The sequence below is a fragment of the Gadus morhua genome, chromosome 22 (assembly GCF_902167405.1).
Source record: "Gadus morhua chromosome 22, gadMor3.0, whole genome shotgun sequence".
NCBI lineage: Eukaryota > Metazoa > Chordata > Actinopteri > Gadiformes > Gadidae > Gadus > Gadus morhua.
The window spans coordinates 17284944-17302340 of NC_044069.1; the positions used below are offsets into that span (position 1 = coordinate 17284944).

Below are 17397 nucleotides of genomic sequence, written 5' to 3' on the forward strand. Positions count from 1 at the left end.
AACCAATCAATCTCATACTCCAAGGCTACAGCTCCTAATGCCGTCAGAGACCTCCAGAAATTACACGACAATATCGCCATGTCACTCATCACCATGGCAATCACAATTCACCACCAACTGGGAATCGCCATAGTAATATCAAAGAGCGGAGACCGACCATTTTGAGCTTGTAAAAGTACACACACAAAAACACACACTCTAGGGTAGGGTAATATATCAATGATCTACATCTCGACATCTCCCTTTAGAATTGTATTGAAGCAATTAAAGCACATTTTCAGTACAGTGCAATACAATTCAGCTCTGCCAGTCCAAAAGATGGCAGCATGTGAAAGTAATGTAGTAAAGATGTATTAGCATTGATCTATTAGTACCACACATAGACAATTGTTTTTTATTTTAGATCTGGGTGTATCAGCTTTTTGTGTGTCTGTGTTTGTATGTGTGTGTGTGTGTGTGTGTGTGTGTATGTGTGTGTGTGTGTGTGTGTGTGTGTGTGTGTGTGTGTGTGTGTGTGTGTGTGTGTGTGTGTGTGTGTGTGTGTGTGTGTATCTGCGTGTGTGTGTGTATCTGCGTGTGTGTGTGTGGATATGGACTTGTGTATGTGTGTTTGTGTGTGTATGTGTGTGTGTTTGTGTGTATGTGTGTGTGTGTGTGTGTGTGTGTGTGTGTGTGTGTGTGTGTGTGTGTGTGTGTGTGTGTGTGTGTGTGTGTGTGTGTGTGTGTGGAACAGTGAGCTGATCTGTTGTCCACAGTAGAAGAAGACAGGACAGACTGAAGGAAGGGAAGGAAGTTACAGTAGAAGGAGAAGAAAGAAGGAGGGAAAGAGAGTGTTGATAAGAAGACAGAGAGAGTGAGACAAAGGAGGGAAAGAGAGTGTTGATAAGAAGACAGAGAGAGTGAGACAAAGGAGGGAAAGAGAGTGTTGATAAGAAGACAGAGAGAGTGAGACAAAGCGCCAGAGAGAGAGAGAGCCCAACACTTCTTGTGTTTGTGTCTTCTGCTGTCCAATTTAGCCCAGAAGACAATAGCGCATTCGGAAAGAGTTCAGTGTGAAACTGAGGCCAGCAACAAAGTACGGCAAATATTTGTTAACAAACAACACACTTTGCTTCAAGTAGCGCCAGGCCTCACTTTAACACGTTTCCATCTCCTGTTAAGATGAGCACACCGAGTGTGACCAGGGCCAGAACTATTCCTGGAGTGCTTGACGCACACAGATGCATAGTTGTATGTCCCTTAACCTCTGTGAAATACCCTCTCAAAGCACGTAAGACGCAATGATAAAGCCTGCAACGCTCTTATGTGCTACCCGGGAGGGTCATCATGCCTGTGTCATGGCAGATGCTTGAACGTTTTTCATTCTAAGCCACCGTCACCATGAGAACCATACCCCCAATCCTCTGTTGAATTGTTCCAAGCAAAAGCCCACAACTTTGCGCTTTGTTTTTTTCCTCATCCTCTGTATACCTGTACATCCAAGCGGACCGACCGCCCGGACACTGGGGTCTGGTCCCCTCCAGTCTCCGTCTCACGTGATAACCTAGTGTTCCCACTCCCCCAGACTGGGAGGGCTCGGAGGGGGGGGGGGGGGGGGGGGGGGTTTATAAGGACATAGTGTCCGTTGCGATTGAACGTGATATGGTCAAATGCCCACGTTGAGAATGTGTGCGTGTCAGCCGGCGTCAGAAGGCAGCCTGTGGCCGTGTTCTCCCGTCGTCGGTAGGAGCACAGCTATTTTGAAACGTGTCTCTGTGATCTCGTCCAGAAGCGCACGTGACCGGTCACAGGTTCGGCGACGATGCCGACAAACAGTGGTGACGTGGTTTTGACGCAGACCATTAGCGATTGCTTAAAATGTATTCACTGATGTTTGCTGACTCGCTTACCAAAATGCCTATCTCAATCCTTCGTCTTCTGCCCATCTGTCTGTGTGTCTCCCCCCCCCCCCCCCCCTCTGTCTCTCTCCGCAGGGACGTATCTGCAGGAAAGCGGGGAAGTCCAAGAAGGCCTTCAGCCGCAAGGAGGCAGAGGCCACCTTTAAGTCCCTGGTGAAGACCCACGAGAAGTACGGCTGGGTCTCCCCTCCCGTGTCAGACGGCTGAGGCTTCTGCACCCCCCCCCCCGGCCCCCCCCCCCCTGTGACCTCCCCCCCTCCCCGTATCTCACCTCCTCCCCCCCTCCTCCCCCGTGGATACAAGACCTCATCGACAAGCAAACGATGACATCATCATGCTAACTCAACGCCACTCTTTCATCATATAAAAAAATCTCGATGGGGGTGTGTGTGTGTGTGGGGGGGGGGGGGGGGGGGGGGGCTTTCTGCGGTTTATATCGTTTTCATTGGGACTCATTTTTGCAAAGAACGAAGAAGGAAAAACCTCGGAGCACCGGACGGAGTCTCGTTCCTCCTCCGGCTGCCCCTCTGCCTTCGGTCAGGTGACCCAAGGGCCGTCTCATCATTGGCTATTTATTATTATTATTTTATTTTATTTTTTGCCGACAAACAGGAATAGCAGGACCCATGTGATCTCACCGCCTGGTTACCCATGTGACCTCACCAGCTGGTGACCCGAAAGACAATTGAATGAAAGAAATTGCTCCGCCATCTTTTTCTCCCCCCCCTCTCCCTCCCCCCCCCCACCCACCCACAATGCACAGAGCACTCAGGCGACATCACTTCCTGTCGTCGTGCTACTTGTTCTGGTCACATTTGCATATAAATAATGTTGTTAGTATTTAATAGATGGGCAAGTGCACTAGTGATTTTACGCTCTCATCTGCCCCCCCTCCCTCCCCCTCCTTTCTCTACTTCATTTTGACCTGGCCGTTGTTCACACTTCAATGCAACATGATGATTGTAATTCCTATGGAGCTGTGCTCTCTCTCTCTCTCTCTCTCTCTCTCTCTCTCTCTCTCTCTCTCTCTCTCTTTCTCTCTCTCTTTCTCTCTCTCTCTCTCTCTCTCTCTCTCTCTCACTCTCTTGTTTCGTTGCGCTCCATCTCTTTTGTGGCTATATTTAGAGCTCACTGTTTGGTAGTTAAATATCGATTTCTCATTGAGAAAGAGTCACACATTGCTATATGCAGAGAATGTCTGTCAATCCCTGCTCTCTCTCTCTCTCTCTCTCTCTCTCTCTCTCTCTCTCTCTCTCTCTCTCTCTCTCTCTCTCTCTCTCTCTCTCTCTCTCTCTCTCTCTCTCTCTCTCTCTATTTCCTATTCTCTCTTTCCTCTCATATTAATGTGTGTGTAGGAGAGGAAGGAGAAATGTTATTCCCATGATTTATATACCAGATGGTACAGCTGATGGCTAGGCTTCAGCGCCCGTGTTTGTGTACGCATGTTTGTGTGTGTGGCTGTCTGTGTGTGTGTGTGTGTGTGTGTGTGTGTGTGTGTGTGTGTGTGTGTGTGTGTGTGTGTGTGTGTGTGTGTGTGTGTGTGTGTGTGTGTGTGTGTGTGTGTGTGTGAGACAGCTAGGGAGACAACCCTTTAACAAAAAGAAAAGATTATTTACCGTGGATGACGACAAGTGCTTGCAGAAATGGCTGTTTTTCTGTCTTGTTATGTCATGTCTGTGCGTCTCGGGCTAACAACCACAGACAAACACACATACACACACACACACACACACACGCCTAGATGAACACACGCAAGCAGGGACCCACCATGTAGACACACACACATACATACAGATATACCACACAAACACGCAATGCTCAGCGGGTTGCATCACTGATCGCACACGGTGCACCTGCTGCAGGCCCCGGCCCACACGCACGCAGGAGTACCTCTGGAGACCGGCTTCAGGGGTCTCCAGACAGGGTGGGGGGGGGGCGGGGGGCGGTGCTTAATCAATGTGGCTGTGGTGTCGGTTGTATTTACATCTACAGCCATTAAGCACCGATATCAATCTGTTCCGTCCCAGTAGCGACACGGCATGTGCAGAACCCTCCTGCTCCCCCATCTGTGTGCGCGCGCGTGTGTGTTTGCGTGCGCGCGTGCGTGTGTGTGTGTGTGTGTGTGTGTGTGTGTGTGTGTTGTTTACCTCAGCTACTACTGCAAGTCAGTTAAATGTCAAAGAGGAAGCTGCTAATTGGCCTGACATTTCTGCAGAGCTCCTTTCGAGGAAGGAGAGGGAGAGGGAAGAGTGACATTTGTCACTCCCCTCTCCCATGGCAGCAGGGGAGCGACTAAATCACGACAGAGGCCCCCTGCATCGCTGTATGCCCCCTGAAACAAACACGCTGTTCCCATGGTACTTCCTGATTGGCTTTGGCTGCTATCAGTTTTCAACATTAGCCAATCCAAAGCCAGAACTGTCCAAAATGCCTGTACGTATGTGTTACTGTGTGTGTGTGTGTGTGTGTGTGTGTGTGTGTGTGTGTGTGTGTGTGTGTGTGTGTGTGTGTGTGTGTGTGTGTGTGTGTGTGTGTGTGTGTGTGGTACACGCCCTCTTTGTTAAAAAAAAGAAAAGAGAAACATAGCACCATCTGGTATGTGGTCATGTGTGTTTGTCCTCTATTAACTTGGCGCTTCATTTCAGGGTTGGTTGTATTGTGTTCTCTTGGCCTACGAGCGAAAGGAGACCATTTAAAAATGAATTATTATATGACAAAATATCTGAAAAACTTGAGTGTGTTGCTGGTCTCAAGAGAATCATTTTGTGATCTAGTTTAGATGGGTAGTTTAAAGACACTAAACAGGTTATGTTGTAATATATCTGCATGTGATATGTGAGTGTAGTAGCTAGCTAGATCTTTTTTTCAAGAAAAGCAAGAAAAAACGGACAAACAAAATTCAACAGCAAACGCTTCTCTTCTTCCCTCTTCTTTTATCTGTTCTGTACGTACCTTCTTTTCTCCTTTCTAAGTGTCCTGAATATGTCACCTTGTGTTTTATGAATGTTTGTGTTTTAATTTATTTGTGGTTTGCCAAAATGAAGATTTTCAAAGCATGTCGCAGGGATTGTCACCGAAGAAGAAATAGAAACGAAAAAATAACTGAAGGAAACAAAACTATGAATGATAGCCCAGGCGTCAGTGTTCTGGCAGGGAGTTGTGTCCACATCTTGGGGACTACACACCAAACTTTCTATTAAGGTTGCTGTCCATTGAATATGGAAAGCAACACATAATAGACACAATAGTAGGATTATGAAATCGTTCCAGAAATATGTCCCCTGATTGACATCATCACCCTCCAATGGGCTGAAGCGGAGGTGTGCCCCGCCCCTTACTGGTCTCATGATCTCAGTCCCAGTACAACCTCTGTGTTGCTTTAATTACACCCACCGGGGTCTGACCTGTGACCTGGTTTTATCGGTTCCTATCACCCCCCACACAGGCCCAAGCCCCCCCCCCCCCCCCCCCCCCCCCCCAGATAACAACACAAAGGGTTTCGGACAAGACCAAGATCATGGATTTCAAAGAAAATAAAAAAGACGAGAGGTCGTTGCAAGACCAAACAGGAATGTGCAATAAAAGCTACAGCTTATTCAAACCCTGCAGACTTGGAAGTTGTGTTTTCTTTTGCAGACACTGAATAGCACACACCTGGGTAACTATATCAGTGGATGTAATACATTTGAATGCTATCCATGTTAATGTTCAAACATACTCTTGGGATGCCGTCTGTGCGGCCTGTCTGTCTGAGCTCCTCTAGTTGACCCAAGCATCCTTGGTGAGCAGTCTAATCCCCCGGCCTCTTCACTAATAGGTCTTTATCACAGAGCGTCTGAGCTGGAACACACTGTTCCTGTGTTCCTTTCGCCCCTGACATTGTCCCTGGTGTTTGTGTGTGTGTGTGTGTGTGTGTGTGTGTGTGTGTGTGTGTGTGTGTGTGTGTGTGTGTGTGTGTGTGTGTGTGTGTGTGTGTGCAATGTGTGTGTGTGCGCATGCTTGTGCTTTAAAGAAGTATAGTGTGTGTCTATGCAGGGGGCAAATGGGAGAGATAAAGAGGCCGACATTCAACTGCAAACCAAAAAAAACATTTGAAGGGTAGCATTGTCAAGGTTATTATGTTCCTCTCTCTGTCGCTCTCTTCCCCACTATCTCTCTTTCCCAAACGCCATCTCTCACCCCGCTCTCTCTCTCTCTGGACATTAAAGAGGAGCCTAAAGGCGACTGATGCACTAAACCGTATCGGATCATAGGGTCGTTAGAATCCAGCCAGCGTATCAAAGCTGTCTGCCTCCACTGCACCAAACAATACCTTTAAAACAGACAAATCTGTTTCTTCACGGTGAATAATGCATGAATGAGACTAGCTGTACAGTGCAGAGACTGAACACATGCACACACATTGGATTAAGCATACAATCACGCCAGCCATCTTGGAGTGAGACGCTGACCTGACAATAGCACCGCTCATGAAGGAAGAAACAGAGCGTGGATCCCAACAAACGACATGAGAGACAGAGTAGGACACAGCGAAAGAGAGTGACAGATCATGGGAGGATTGGATAACGGCACGCTTAATAACCTGTAGACATTTAGGAAAATTAGTGTAATTTCCTGAGGAATCCAAGCAGCCAACCTCAGAGAAAGCACACACAGGAATGCACGTGAATGTTTGTGCACACTGATACTTGAAATTCGAGAGAAAGCTAAACAGCCCAAAACATTCATTATTAAACTGCCAGACAACAGAATGCGATTCCCCAAAGGTTACCTGGACACTGACTCACCAAAACACTCTCACACACACAGAGGAGGATCAATAGAGCTAGAGGATACTCAGCATAGTATCCCCTGGTCCATTCCTCATCCAGTAGAATTAAGGCCAAAAGCACAATGCAAGGCATACATTATTGCAAAAAAACAAAGAAGCAAAGCAGCACTACCTTATTGAGGCCATTGAGAACAACTTCAAAAGAAAATACCTCACAGTATGGATGTCTGTTGGGTCACAAGCTGGATTAGTGCTTTCTATTTCTGTGCAGGAGAACATCCCACCGTGCCATTACATTCATCAGATAACATTCGTTTTTTTGAAACTCCACACTCTTCTATTTGTGCAGGTCCTCGACCGGTATCGGTACATCAATCGCTGTGCCCGACTTCTGGCTCAGGGTTATACTTATGAGGCGCTGAATATGCCGTTCCTATAACTAAAAGGTATAGTAAATATTATACAACATAAAATAACATTATTATACACACACACACACACACACACACACACACACACACACACACACACACACACACACACACACACACACACACACACACACAGCCACAATGGTGATATCTCCCAGAATGCATCAGCAATGTCAAGGGCCAAGGATGTTTGCGCACTGTGTCACATGCGCACACAGTGTATAAGTAGGGACCTTTCTTGCTTTGCAGGGCAGGGTGGGACGAGGAGGGGGGTTGGAGAGGGAGCTACAGGCATTGGGAAATTTCAAGCAGAACAGACGGGATGGGCATTTTGTTTATTCATTATCCTATGGATATTGGTTATTTATTATTGTATGGACTCCATACATAATGCATGGGTGGTGTTCCATTGCCTCACCATGGCATTAAATTATGCATTCCCTCTTTCTGAGATCCATGGAGCAGGGGAAGTGGTGTGTGTGGAGGCGTGGGAGCGAAGTGGGGTGACAAGATAGGCGCATGTGAACCTGTGTGTGTGTGTGTGTGTGTGTGTGTGTGTGTGTGTGTGTGTGTGTGTGTGTGTGTGTGTGTGTGTGTGTGTGTGTGTGTGTGTGTGTGCGATAGTGCGATAGTGCGTGTGTGCGTTTGTGTGTGTGCGTGTGCGTGTGTGTGTGTGTGTGTCTGTATGTAGTATGTTGAATTTATTTTGGTTTATGAGGTTTGGTACCGTCGTTCGGATATACTGGCGTCCACCAATAATATGGATGGATGGTATTGTTATTCGTTTGTCCCTTTTGTGCAGGCACCTCAGGACTTTGGGGTTGTCCAGACGGAAAGCCCGTCCTGATGTGTTTGTCACCGTGGCGTTTCTCCAGGGTCAGTTGAACCCATATGGCTTCACGAACATAAGAGGATGCATCTGAAATCCAATCTCTTCTGTTACATGTGATCAAGCGAACAGTTTGATTGCATCATTTGACATGGTTACTAATACCTTAGATATCTTATATCAACCCCCCTACCTGTAACCCGCTGTGGAGCGTTGGGTAGGGTGATGGGCAGCAGCCACCTTACTCACCATGCAGGGGGGAGTTTATCACACTATTTGGAGGAATCTGATTCATTCAGAAAAACAGTTCAGAGTTATTTTTCTCAGAATTCTGAGCTAATTATGTTGTTAATTCAGAAAGACAAGAGCACAGTTGGTTTTCTCAAGTGAGAAAACCTCATTCCATTGGTTGTATCATCCCAGGACGGAGCAGCTGACACTGGGCACGTGTTCAAAGTAACTTTGGATGTAGTAATGGAATGGATTCACAGAGGCCTTGAAGACCCACAAAGCAGAACTCTAAAGAAAAGATGTCCCTAAAGCCTATGAGCACTGCTTTCAAAATTTCCATCAAACCCCAGAAAAACTGTGTTTTTTATTGAGGAATCAATTTTCAGCAAACCTTATCTGGCGATTAGCCAAGCCACCTAGCCATCATTATACAGCGATATGAAAATATATGGATGACCCCAGTGGGGCCATAGGTCAACCAGTTGCTTATGGATTGTCAAAAATGTCTTAACCGACTTAATATGCCAGGAAATGGGCACTTCTCTGTCCTTAGCCAAGCTGCTCAATCTAGTGCTCCACTCTACCAAGAATCAGGGAACCCAAAACGGATTCTTTGGTTTTAAAAATGGTAATATGTTTTAAATGATCATCAACATATAGTGATCTATGCCATTTTGACACAAATAATACCGTATTTTAGTGAAAAAAATTGTAAAATCCTACGTTTTTTGCAGGTCTCCGCATAAAATTAGGCGACGTTCCCATCTGCTTCGAACGGATGTGACCGTCTCTCCGTGACGTCAGAGTGCCTGTTAGTAAACTAGTATGCACCAGGGAACACAGGCTGGGAGGCGTGTGTGGACGTGTAGAGCTCTGTCTGGGCAGCTGTTGACTGCGGCGCCAGAGAGAGTGTTACCCGTCTCTGACACTTACAGTACATCACCATGGTCTGTGTGTGTGTGTGTGGGGAGCAGTTGGTGATTTTAATGAGTGCGCCAGAGAGAGGCTTAGGCTTCTTGGCCATCTATAGTATAACGCTTCAGTGTGTCACATTTTATACACAACATTGCTCATTATAACGCTCATTCACAACAACGGTACTAAAAAAGTATCCCAAAAGTTGCCTTGGGACTTTAAACACCCCCTTCCTTCCTAGAACTCTTAGTCCAAAACGTGTTTCATAAAATCCCATGCTATTCGAATTCCAGCTGAAACGGTGAGTTCAATGGTACCTTAAGGTGGGATCTAAATGCAGGTGTGTTGGAGTTCCCTCAGGATAGTCCTGGTCTATCCAAAGGCAGGGGACAGTGTATGGGTAATGCCCCTTAAGGCTGTGGTGAAAATCATTGGGTAAGATGATTAACTATAACCCTGGTGTTGTCAGGACAGGGTGCTGGCAACAAAGAGGGACAGATCCAGAAGACTCAACAAAAAGGGTCTTTAATAAAAAAGCCTCATGTCTCTGTTTTATGTGGGTTGCACGATGTAAGATTAGTCATCCTTATCAAGGTACGCTCTCACTCTCTCGCTCTGTATTTGTCTCTCTCTGCTACTCGCAGAAAGCCAGGCGGACGGAGACGGACAGACAAACAGACAGACAGACAGACAGACAGACAGACAGACAGACAGACAGACAGACAGAGACAGACAGACAGACAGACAGACAGACAGACAGACAGACAGACAGACAGACAGACAGACAGACAGACGGACGGACAGACGGACAGACGGACAGACGGACAGAGGGTTGATGTGGGGGTCAGGGTAGTTTGTGTGCAGTGGGAGGTCGGAGGCCAGAGAACCATTGTGATCTCTGGTTCACCAACCCCTGTTGTTGTTTCTGTTTGTTGTTGGATCAACAAAGTCCCACCCACCTCACGCACACGCACACGCACACACACACACACACACACACACACACACACACACACACACACACACACACACACACACACACACACACACACACACGTGTACTGCAAAACCCTTATGGGCAATAAGGCGTCCATTAACCGACAGTCAGGGCTTGGAGACAATCGGCAAAGGCCTAATTACAGTTTTAAGTAAAATTCATGCTGTTTTTAAAGGGAGGAAGGTTTAGTTTCGAGTTGATATGGTTGATCACCTTTGTGTCTGTCGATTCAGCAGCCTGTGTGAGGGGAGGCAGCACAGAGCCTGCGCGGGAAACCAGCTACTAATCTCAGGTAAGTGGGTCAATCCCAAGCTGTCACCACGGGGCCGGGATGGAGTGTTTATTAAACCCATGAGGGGACATAGTACATTACCACCTGACGTGTTCTATTGTTAGACAATGTGGTTGCATTGTATTCAAGGGGCTCACCTTCACTGGGCCTCCATGGCCACAGGCACACGTACAGACACCCACACGCAATCATAGGTAAAACAAAACCATATTTATAAAGTGCAGTATGCAAGGTAATGAATTGATGTATTGGGGTAATATTGGATCCAGCAGTCTAAGTACGTTACAGCAGGACTCCTGGGGGAATAAGCACTCAGGGCCTGGGCCAGAAACCAGATCTGCAAGCAGCGGAGTTACGCCTTGCAGATGAGGTTATTACTGAGGTTATTACTATGTCATTACTAAGAAAGGTTGAAAAGGGAACGTATTTGAGCGAGTGGATGGGGCTTTAAGAAGGGAGTTTTACCTACAGTTGTACATCTACAGTCGCCATATATTTAGATATTATCCAGCACCTGATTGGCGCAGCTAATGCCCCATGATTCAGATCTTGGCAGAGCGACCTGCGGGGATACCTCCGTGTCACTTTGACGTGTACACAAGGGGCCTTTAAAGCACTTCAGACCCCAAATCAACATCTACCCACAAGCCAATCCGGAAATGGTATTATGAGAATGCTAAATTGAAATTAGGTTACAACATGTAACAAATCCGTTTGAGAATGATGTTACCCAAATACCTTTTTGATAAAAATGTTTTAATTTAGCTTGGTGCATTCATTTTATTCTCAGGCCCAGCAAAACAAAACCATGCATCCATTCCCTGAACAACGAATCACCGATTACTTGTCACAAACCTTCGCAGATAAAGGCGCCTCATCGATAACCTCGTGGACACAGTTTCACCTCTGTGGACTGCATGTGTTCGCATACGTGCAGGTCCTCGACCGGTATCGGTACATCAATCGCTGTGCCCGACTTCTGTCTCAGGGTTATACTTATGAGGCGCTGAATATGCCGTTCCTATAACTAAAAGGTATAGAAAATATTATACAATATAAAATAACATTATTTATTCAAACTCTACCTATAAGCTATATTAGCTAATTAGCATAACATATTGATAAGCTTGCCGTTTTCGGTCCAAATGAATACAGTTGGTCAAGATAATGGGCGAACAATACGCATGACTCATGTGGCCATGGCAACAAGGCTTCCCTCAGCCCTTGTATATATATATATATATATATATATATATATATATATATATATATATATATATATAGATATATATTGTTTTCAGATGATGTCACACCATTGGATTGAACAAAAGATGTAAAAAAAAGTGTACACTAGATATACATAGACTGGATATAGGTCTATGTAGGTCTAAGATATGTTTCTTGGAGGTTGATGGTATGGTAAGGCCTAATGGTTTAATGATATGATGATGGCAAGGCTAAAAACATTCTCTTTTTTGTTTACTAAGTATAGTGACTTGGAAGCACTCTTCCATGAAAACTAAAAGCATACACTCACCCTAGCGAAAGACGATTTTCAATTAGGTTTTCGTTACGCTTCTGAACTCCTTCATGAGATCTCTGATGTACCAGGTCTGCAGTAAAAGGTTAAAAACGATGTATGCTGATTTGATAGTGGTATATTGTTCCTATCATGATATCAATAAAACCAATTAGAGATTGATTCAAATATAGATATCCATTTTATTCTAGTATATTTCTCAAACATTGGGTCCCAGTGTGTACATGAACAGAGTAGTGCTAGTTGACATTCTCCACTTCACCTATTTTGCACACTATTATAGTTCAGAAAGGTGGAATATGACTATAATTGTCGTCATGGAAGCAGGCACACAGGCAATTTGCAGAAGGCACATTGAAATCAGTTCATATTTCCATATTGAACTATTCAATTACAGAAACTTTAACCAACAATAAGAAACAAATGTTTTAACCAATACATTTGTTGAAACATGTATTGGTAATGGCATCAAAATACAAACAATAGAACAGCTGGGGTAAAATGCATAACAATACTATGATAAATAAATTCATTTTCAGAATTAAAATGTGGGAGGTGTGTGAGGTGTGTTCTCCAACCCAAGCATTCTCTGTATCGGCAAAGAAGATTCTTTCAAGAGACAGTGTTTTGATGGTGCAAAATGTAGTCTGTGATGTTCATTTTATTATTCTATGCCTTATTTAGACCACATGATATCAAATCAAACCTTAGTACCTCATTGGACCACATAGTTGTAGTGATAACAACAGTGCTGATCGCTTGTGCTAGTACAAATAGAGTCAACACAACACCATGTGAGGCTTATTTACCACTACGCCAACACCAAAATAGACTGGATTATACCTGGATTCAGCAGATGCTTCATGAGCCAGCTCCAGAGTGCTCGTCTGTTTACCTTGTGTCTCTGAATAAACCATGTGTTGAACGTTTGCTACCCGCCAGATCATAGCCTACCTAGCCCCGAAAATACGATACCGGAGAATTACGACTACGCTTCATCATCAGTCATTTGTTTCTCAAGTGAATCACAAACATGAGGTAGCAAATAGCAGAAAAAACTAAATATTATAAAATATTGTGAGATTGAGAGATTTTTTTTTTTATTGAGAGAAGTGGCAAAGGTGACCAAGAATCAGTCCGGGAGTGGAAATCAGACGATTCATAAGAGAAAAAAAATAAAAAATCGATACATGTCTATCTATACGTGCCTCCCATTTAGAGCACATGTGCATCCTGATCACATAAGTGGGAGGTCACGTGATCATGACGGTCTGCAGACAGCCTCTCAACAACAACACATGACTGCACAACGGCAAAGACCTTTGACTATTGTTTTGAAATGCATGTCAAGTCAGCATCATTTTAAAATAAGTTCTTTAAATGAATCAGAGGAAGGCTGAGAGACGAAGGGAGGGGGTGGGAAATGTAGAGGAATAGAAAGGAGAGAACAACGTGTTTGTTCATTTAAGAGGTTCTGTTTACTTGATCTACTTGATCGCTCTCCCCACTCACACAGCTGACATGGTGAGTGTATTGCCTTACTGCTTCTGTCCTCCTATTTCAAGTTCACAGTGCAAGGTTGTGGTGAGAAACTTAACCTTACACTCAGCACATTGGACTATGGCTGTGACGTACGTTTATTGTAGCCGTCTATATGCCATGCTGTGTCCTTTGCTCGCTGCTTACATCTTTTTGCTTGTTGGCAAGGAATTGCCAATGCATCTTGCAGACAAATGTACAGTTAAGTACTGCTTTGACGCTCACATCTAGACAGTTTCCTTTTTGTTTCATTGTTAATGCCAATATAAGGAACATCATGAGATTATTTTTCAGCCGGGCAAAAGACTAAATTCTTGGCAAGCTAAAACAGCATGTAAAACAGTAAAACACATGTAAAGCGCCGTTTCCAGTGGCCATTGGTGTATGGAAATGCATTCATTCTCCCGGCTCCCGGATTACTGTTCATCCCATTCGTATTTTCCAAGTCACACACCTGCAAATATCTCGTCTGCAGTGTATCTATCCAGGTCACTCAGCACCAGATCTTTTTCTCATCGCCAGATCTTTCTTTCAACCACAGTGGTTGTGAGTCATTGTACCGGCTCCTTGAACTGTGTACTAAAATATATTTGACCTACCTTGATACTTAAGTTTATCTTTGTCACTCTTTTCTCAGGATCACCAATTCACCATCCATCTACCTACCTATCTACCTACCTACCTGACTGTCTGACTGCTTGCCTGCCCTGCCTGCCCGACTGCCTCCTTGTTTGTCTGCCTGCTCATTCCCTTCGTCTACCGTCCTTCTCAGCTCAGCTCTCTCCTCCACCAGGGTCTCCCCATCTCCTGCCTTGTCTGCCATTCTCCTTCCAATTGACGATAAATCCCTTTTAGGAAGAATTCCCTGAATTCTGACTTCACAAACGAATTGAACTGGGGAATGCAGCTTCTAGCAGCAGGCCCTCTTGCTGTGGATATTGTTGCAGCAGCAGAGAATGTGTCAGAGCGCAGAAAATGCTATGGCAACAAGTCAGGCTTAAAACATTTGCTCAGCCTACCTATCTCTCGTACGTTTCCTCTTTCTCACTTTCCCCTGTTTTTGCTCTCTATCCTTTAGTCTATCACACACACACACACACACACACACACACACACACACACACACACACACACACACACACACACACACACACACACACACACACACACACAATTAAGGCCTAACATTTCTTTGGTCCATGTCATGGCCTTGTCATGGTTTGTTTATTTGGTTTGGGTGCTGTGTCAGTGTGTGTACTGTGTACTGTGCGTGATTCTGCAGTTGTTGACTTTATGCTCGGTGTGCGTGTTTGTGCATGCGCTGGCCATGATCAATGAGAAACAAGATAAAGGGAACGGTGGTGTCTGGCTCCCCAATCTATTTTGTCTCTGTTACTAGGCAACACCTGCAGGCACGCACTGGATAAAGCCCACACCCTCCGTCCTTCACATTCTCCAAACAACTTTGATTTTATTTTTCCTTTTCTCCGTCGTCTCCCCCCCCTCCATCCCTCCCTCTCTCCCCCCTCCAGCTCTTTCTTTGCCCTTTGCCCTCTAGTCCTTTTCTCCATCTCTCACTCAATCTATTCTCGTCCCCTCTATCTCTATATCTCTCCCCCTGGCTAGGGTGGGGCAGGCAGGCAGAGGGGGGGGGGGGGATTAAGCGCTGCAAGGCTAACCCTCCCTGACCCCCATCGAGGGAAGGAGATAGAGCAGCAGTCCTTCTACTAATGTCCCTCTCTACAGTACATACGAGGGAGGTGAGATGGGCTCTTGTGGCCAAGTGTACATGTGTGAAGAAGGGGGGGGGGGGGGGGGGGGGATGAGGACAGGTGTCTGCCACCTTCCTTCAAATGGCTTAGCCCCTCCCCCCTCCCTGAACCCGTGTTGATCTGAAGATGAGAATCGTCGTCATCGGAGACGGGGCAGGGGAACGCTGACTGAGACACTAGGTGAGAGGCAGAAGGGGTGAAGGGGTAAAGCGCCATCCCCAATCTGTCACTCTGACATATGACCATCTCCTCCGCCCTCCCTCTCCAGAACTTTCCGTCGCTACCCCTCCCCCTCCTTTCCATCCCTCCCTTGACTCTCGCCCTCTCTACCTCTCCCCACATCTCATCCTCTCCCTTCCCTCTCTCCCCACATCTCATCCTCTCCCTTCCCTCTCTCCCCACATCTCATCCTCTCCCTTCCCTCTCTCCCCACATCTCTCCCTCTCCCTTCCTTCTCTCCCTCTCCCTTCCCTCTCTCCCCACATCTCTCTCTCTCCCTCTCCCTTCCCTCTCTCCCTCTCCCTCTCCCTCTCCCCACATCTCTCCCTCTCCCTTCCATCTCTACCTCTCCCTTCCCTCTCTCCCTCTCCCCACATCTCTGTCATCAGATGTCTTCATCTCTGACCAGGTATGAATAAGATAACTTTGTGTGTGTGTGTGTGTGTGGCGGGGGGATGAGTGTACTTCAAGGTAAGTTACCCATAGCATCAAAGTGAATGCAAAGGGTTTGGGTTGAACTCAAAGTAGAGGCCTCAGGACAACAACTGACTGCACTTAATAAAATGGGGGGGATGAGGAATGAATTGGCAGTGAATGAGTGTTATGTTCTGGAAATCTGCTTGTGTATTTTTTTGCGCTCACGTCCAACACAAACAAACACACAATGACTCAGAAACACAAACATCCATAACAAAAGATTCACTGACCGACTTTGAAAAAGAACTGCACACAAAGTACTTGCACACATGCATGTCTATCTTCAAAGTAAAAGTATGTGTGATTTGGTTCAATACAAACATGAAACAAGAGCTTTAACAGCATCCCCCATCCAACTGTGTGTGTGTGTGCGTGTATGCGTGTGTGTGTGTGTGTGTGTGTGGGTGCAGGCAAATGTGTATTTTCTGTCTCTGTGTTACATAACGGTTTGATATAATCCCAAAACATAAATTCATCTCTATTCTGCATGATGACGTCAAGGTGTTGAGGTGAAGAGAGGATGAAAGGGCTTTTCATTGGACGTAGCATTGGAACCGTCCAAATGAATGACCAGATGAGGTCACAGCAGTTAGCATGTCCACCTGTATGAAGAGTTGATTTCAGGTCATCAAATTAATACAATTAAAAAGCTAATGTAAGGATAAGTGATATCAGTTGTCACTGCAACTCAACTGCACTCTCCTGCGAGCGCGTAGGCAGGTGAGACGGGTGAACAACAGTGAACAATAAACTCCACACACAGCTCTATTGAGGAGCCAAACATTTGCGATTTGAACAGGAGGGATCTCATCTTAAAGAGCCCCTGGCCACGGGGGGGGGGGGGGGGGGCAGTGAGCTGGAGTGAGTGGGCGGACTGGAGGAGGTACACGGAAAAAGAAGGTGAGAGAGATGAAGAGCTGGAAGGGGGGAGAGAGAGAGAGGGGGGGAGAGATTGGAGGGAGGCATGTGTGTGAGTGCCTGAGTTTCTCCAACTGGAAAGGATGTCATTATTAGTATTAGCAACTTGGCAGCACAAACTGCAGCTAAAAAGGCTGAATGGCATCACTCAGACGGGAGACGACACAACACACACATAACAGGTGAGCTGGAGTACAGCCAGTGTAACACATTTATTTTCTTCCGTTTGTCCATAATCCTTCTGTTTAGCCATCTATAACTAGTTCATCCTCTTTCTACCTTTACATCTGGCCATTAGCCTGACTCCCTCTCTCCATCCTATTGGCTCACAGTTCAGGGATTCACCGCTCCCCTGACAACGGCGTCATGGGGACCGTCAACATGGCAGGTGAACGGTTGCACTTATGGAACCGATTCACACAGAAGTCACTAGAACATGTCCGCAGACATTAGACTAAAGGAAGTATCGGTGGAAACAGAGAGACAGAGACGGTGACCAGCCTCTCCATCTCCACTCCTACAGTCTGTGTGACGCCGCTATAGAGCGGCTGCTGTTGTCATGGCAGCA

The 17397-nt window shown here is 45.9% G+C and overlaps 1 protein-coding gene and 1 long non-coding RNA gene across 2 annotated transcripts in view; both read left to right on the forward strand.

The window, feature by feature from the left end:
* Positions 1 to 5506, forward strand: part of ube2ql1 (ubiquitin conjugating enzyme E2 QL1) — a 9878-nt gene extending 4372 nt beyond the window's left edge. Inside the window, exon 3 of the mRNA XM_030347432.1 lies at positions 1974 to 5506. Coding sequence (XP_030203292.1) covers positions 1974 to 2105 — 132 coding nt within the window. The 3' untranslated portion in view covers positions 2106 to 5506. The remainder of the gene's footprint in view (positions 1 to 1973) is intronic.
* A 7601-nt stretch (positions 5507 to 13107) lies between these two features.
* Positions 13108 to 14824, forward strand: LOC115536072 (uncharacterized). The gene is made up of 2 exons (XR_003974601.1): positions 13108 to 13428; positions 14081 to 14824. It is a non-coding gene; the product is annotated as an uncharacterized LOC115536072 (long non-coding RNA).
* Positions 14825 to 17397: the final 2573 nt, after the last annotated feature.